This window comes from Micromys minutus (genome assembly GCF_963924665.1).
Source record: "Micromys minutus genome assembly, chromosome: 16".
Taxonomy (NCBI): Eukaryota; Metazoa; Chordata; class Mammalia; order Rodentia; family Muridae; genus Micromys; species Micromys minutus.
In genome coordinates, this window is record NC_137985.1 from 42,415,844 (window position 1) to 42,419,879 (window position 4,036).

General features: G+C 42.7%; 1 protein-coding gene across 1 annotated transcript; it reads left to right on the forward strand.

Annotated features, from left to right (window-relative positions):
* Positions 1–430: 430 nt before the first annotated feature.
* BTG4 (BTG anti-proliferation factor 4) lies at positions 431–3,254 on the forward strand (the record flags this gene model as incomplete). Its single annotated transcript, XM_080930655.1, has 4 exons — positions 431–603; positions 1,044–1,181; positions 1,776–1,974; positions 3,012–3,254. The coding sequence occupies 4 exons, from the start codon at positions 431–433 to the stop codon at positions 3,252–3,254; spliced, it is 753 nt and encodes a 250-aa protein (XP_080786781.1).
* Positions 3,255–4,036: the final 782 nt, after the last annotated feature.

Genomic DNA, 4,036 nt, shown 5'->3' on the forward strand with positions numbered 1-4,036 from the left:
CTGTGCGGGTTTATGTAAGCCACATTTTCCAAAGGCAGTCCTCGGCAGACGGAGTATTTGACTCTTTGTAAGTATGTTCTTAAAAGGTGGCTGCTAGCCACTCTGCACATTGGTAGCTTACTATACTACTTTGTCTCATCTTGATTGGCGAAAGTGCTCGAAACTTTAAAAACATTGTTTCTCTTTTAGGTAAGTATGAAAACAGGAAGGCTGAAGATGTATTTTGTTGTGTTGATAGTCTTAGTTCTCTGGGGACTTCCCCCTCCCCCCAAAAAGCAAAAAAAAAAAAAAAAACCGATTTAAGTTTAAGGCATATAAAATCTCCAGCAGGAAGTTAACTCTTGCTGCTAAGCTAATCCTTGGCTCCTCCACCATCCTGTCTTGCTTTCTTCCCGTGGCTTCAGGTCTCTCCACAGGCTGCTTCGGCATCATGAGAGATGAAATCGCAACAGCAGTTTTTTTTGTCACAAGACTGGTGAAGAAACACGAGAAACTGAGTCCCCAGCAGATTGAAGCCTTCGCGCTAAAGCTGATGACTGTCTTGTTTGAAAAGTACAGAGGTCACTGGCACCCTGACTGCCCTTCCAAGGGGCAGGCTTTTAGGTGAGGGCTCATGTGGCCGGGGGAGGGAGGAATTAATCACCAATAGCATCTGCAAGGAACACAATAACGTGTGTTGTCTGTCTCCAAGTAAGGAGCCTTTGATGGGCGTCTATGAATTTGTTTGCACATGGCTTTAAGGAGGTGTGGTAGATGATGTATAGGTGAACACCACGCCACAGACCTGTGTAACTAGGTGCATTAGTCTGCCAAAAACCAACCAAACAAAAAAGACTATGAATGTCTGGTGGCCTATCTAATGTCGAGACACCCATTCTGAGTCACAGCAGAAGCTAATGGAGTTTTTCATTTGTAATCGTGCAGGGTAGAGGAGGATGCGAAGTGGGTAGGGCAAGAGCTGCGTCCGTCTGTCATGTGTAACTTCCTGCTGAAATATTAAACATCGTGCCTTGTTTGCCTCTCTTGCTTTATACCCTCCTCAGGTGTATCAGGATAAACAACAGTGAGAATAAAGACCCTGTTTTAGAAAGGGCTTGTTCTGAGAGTAATGTGAATTTTTTTCATCTGGGTCTTCCAAAGGAGATGACCATATGGGTCGATCCCTATGAGGTGTGCTGTAGGTGAGTAACTTCCTGGTTGTATGCTTGGTGTCCCCAGAAACCTCAGGTGGCTTAGCCAGCTCTGTGTACCTTTTAGGAAAGATGATGCCCAAAGCATTGGCTTAGCAACAAGAACTCTGTTTGATCATGGTTTCAGATGCAAACTTTTACTCGCCAACACACATTTCCATTAGGGATGGTTGACTGGACAAGCATAAAGGCACTGCAGTATATTTGCAGCGTGACTCGGGTCATTGCAACCTACCACGGGCGGACCACAGATTTACCGTTTTTTTTTTAAGTACCGTAGGAACCCTGCGGAAGTCAGAGGGATCATCTAACATGGGGGGCGATTCAGTCCATTAATTGAGCCAAAAGAAACACAAAGGGTTTTTTGTTTGTTTGTTTGTTTTCTGACCAATTTAAGGCTGTGGTTACAGGATATGCTTCCCAACTGTTCCATCAAAGGAGCTTCAGGTTATAATATCATTCAGCATGTTTTTTTTTTTTTTGTTTGTTTTATTTTTGTTTTTTTTTAATAACTAGGACCTTTAAAATAGAGATCAAATTTGTGAGGCGTTGACTCTCAAATGAACGTTTTCTTTTCCTACTTAGGTATGGTGAGAAAAAGCATCCCTTTACAATTGCTTCTTTTAAAGGTAAATGGGAGAACTGGGAATTGGCTCAGCACATCAGCTGTGCAGTTAACCGAGCCACGGGAGACTGCTCTTCTGGCACATCTTCTGATGAAGAAAGCTCTGGCAGGGAGGCCCAAGTCATTCCCAAAGTGAACAACCCGAAGAGCGTCTACCAGGTTGTGTGCAGCATTGTGTACAGCATATCTTCCCTCTATTCTAGAACATTCTAAAAAGGAGCAGAAACCAGGGAAATGATAAAAGATAAGTCCTCTTTCTGACTTCAGTGTTTTGGCAGACTCTTTTCTTGTCTCCCTACCTCTTCAATATTTTCGTCGCTTGGCTGAGTTCTTGAAAGTGACATGAGCTTTTGTTGCCCTGTTTCTTTTCAGAGCACTTGAAGGCAGCTGTGTTTTCTTCTACATTAACTTCAGGTTAAATTGTACTATTTAGTGTTTGTTTGTTTTTTTGTTTTTTGTTTTTTTTTTTAAGTCTGCAACTCCCTAAGTTGCCCAGGCTGGGTCTGCAATTTTTGAACCTTTTGCCTCTCACCTGCTTGAGTTCTGTGATCAAAGATGTGTGCCCCCTCACTGGCTTTAGTAGGTTTTATTACTCAGAATGAACCTATTGTGATGCTTAACTTACATGCTGAGCCCTGTTTTCAGTCCTATCTGGTTACCTTTTTCTGAGAGATAGTCTCACTAACTTCCCCCCAAAGGTCATAAACGTTTTATTCTCCTACCTCAGCTTTCTAAACAGCTTACATAAAAGTCTTTACAATAACACAGCTTAAATATTTTTAGTTTCACTTAAGAATTCATTTTAGGTGTTGGAGAAATGGCTTAGCCGTCCAGGGAACTGGCTGCTCTTTCAGAGGACCCAGATTCCTCCCAGCACCCACTTTTGTGACTTATAACCAAAGTCATGGGTGGTCTGATACCCTTCTCTGGGTTCTGCTGGCCTCAATGGGCATCAGGCATGCACATGGTTTAGATACACACTCAGGCAAAGCCTCCAAATACATGTAAGAAAAAAATGCATCTTGTTAAAGATAGATAAAAATTAATGATGATCCTCAGGTATATAAAATGCTGGAAATCTTCTGTAGGTGACTACTGACTTTGGTTTCACTTTTGAGAGCTTACAGTCTTGAGCTGCCTATTAGTCCAGGGATCTTCATAAGTTGTTTTCCCTGTCTTTTTTTGTTCCTTTCCAGGTCGAAAACCTCAAACCGCCCTTTCAGCCGTGGCTCTGCCTCCCCCGGAGAAAGCATCTTGCAGAGGGTCGTGGGTGCCTCCTGGGGGGAGCTTACCACCCAGTAACCAAGAACTCTAAGTGGTGCAGGCCCACTGGGCGTCGGGTGGACAGGTATCACTGGGTCAACACACAAGTGTTCGGCGGTCAGACAGCACCAGGCGAGCTTGGAGAAGAGGCCTTGTCTTCCCTAAAGCAAAAATGAGGCCAAAGCCAAGAAATACCCCCAGGAGAAAACATGGACTGCTTTCAGGGATGTGAGCATACAAGGCCTCCTTGCACACAGATCACCACTTGACTTTTAGCTCCTTTTAATTCTTATTTAACTTGATGGGAGATTTTATGAACACTAGTGACTATGTGTGTCTAGTACAGTGACAGAACAGAATTGCCTCTGATAAAATAAAGTGAATTATAGGAAGGAAGTCGAAATAAATACTCTTGTGTTTTTAACGAACTCCTACTTTGGTTTGTTGCAAGAAAGTTTTAAGTCTCGTTCCTTCCTTAGTCGTTGTTTTAAAAGTAGATCCTGGCAGAAAACCCCTCTGGATTCGTCTTTTTTGTGGTGGTTGTTGTTGTTGTAACCAGTCTATTTTAGAAATCTGGCAAGAACTCGATGGGGGTTTTTTGTTTAAGATAAATCCCTTTTTATGCCTTTTGGAAAGTTTGATTTATGACCAAAAGTTAATAGATTTACTGATCTATTTTATAAAAGTTTCTTCAAACTAAACCAAGAAATGCACTACAGGGTAGAGAAATACAAGCTCCTATTAGCAAGCCTCATGTGACCATTACTGACATCAAATGGTGACCATGTTGCAGATTCGGTCTGCATGCATAGAGATTTAAGAATGGGCATCAGGGCTTCCAGATGGCTTGTACGTAAAGGGACTTGCCATTAAGTCTGTCACCTGAGTTTAATTATCAGGACACATGTGGTGGGAGGGGAGAATTGACTTCCAAAGTTGCCTTCCACACGCATACCCC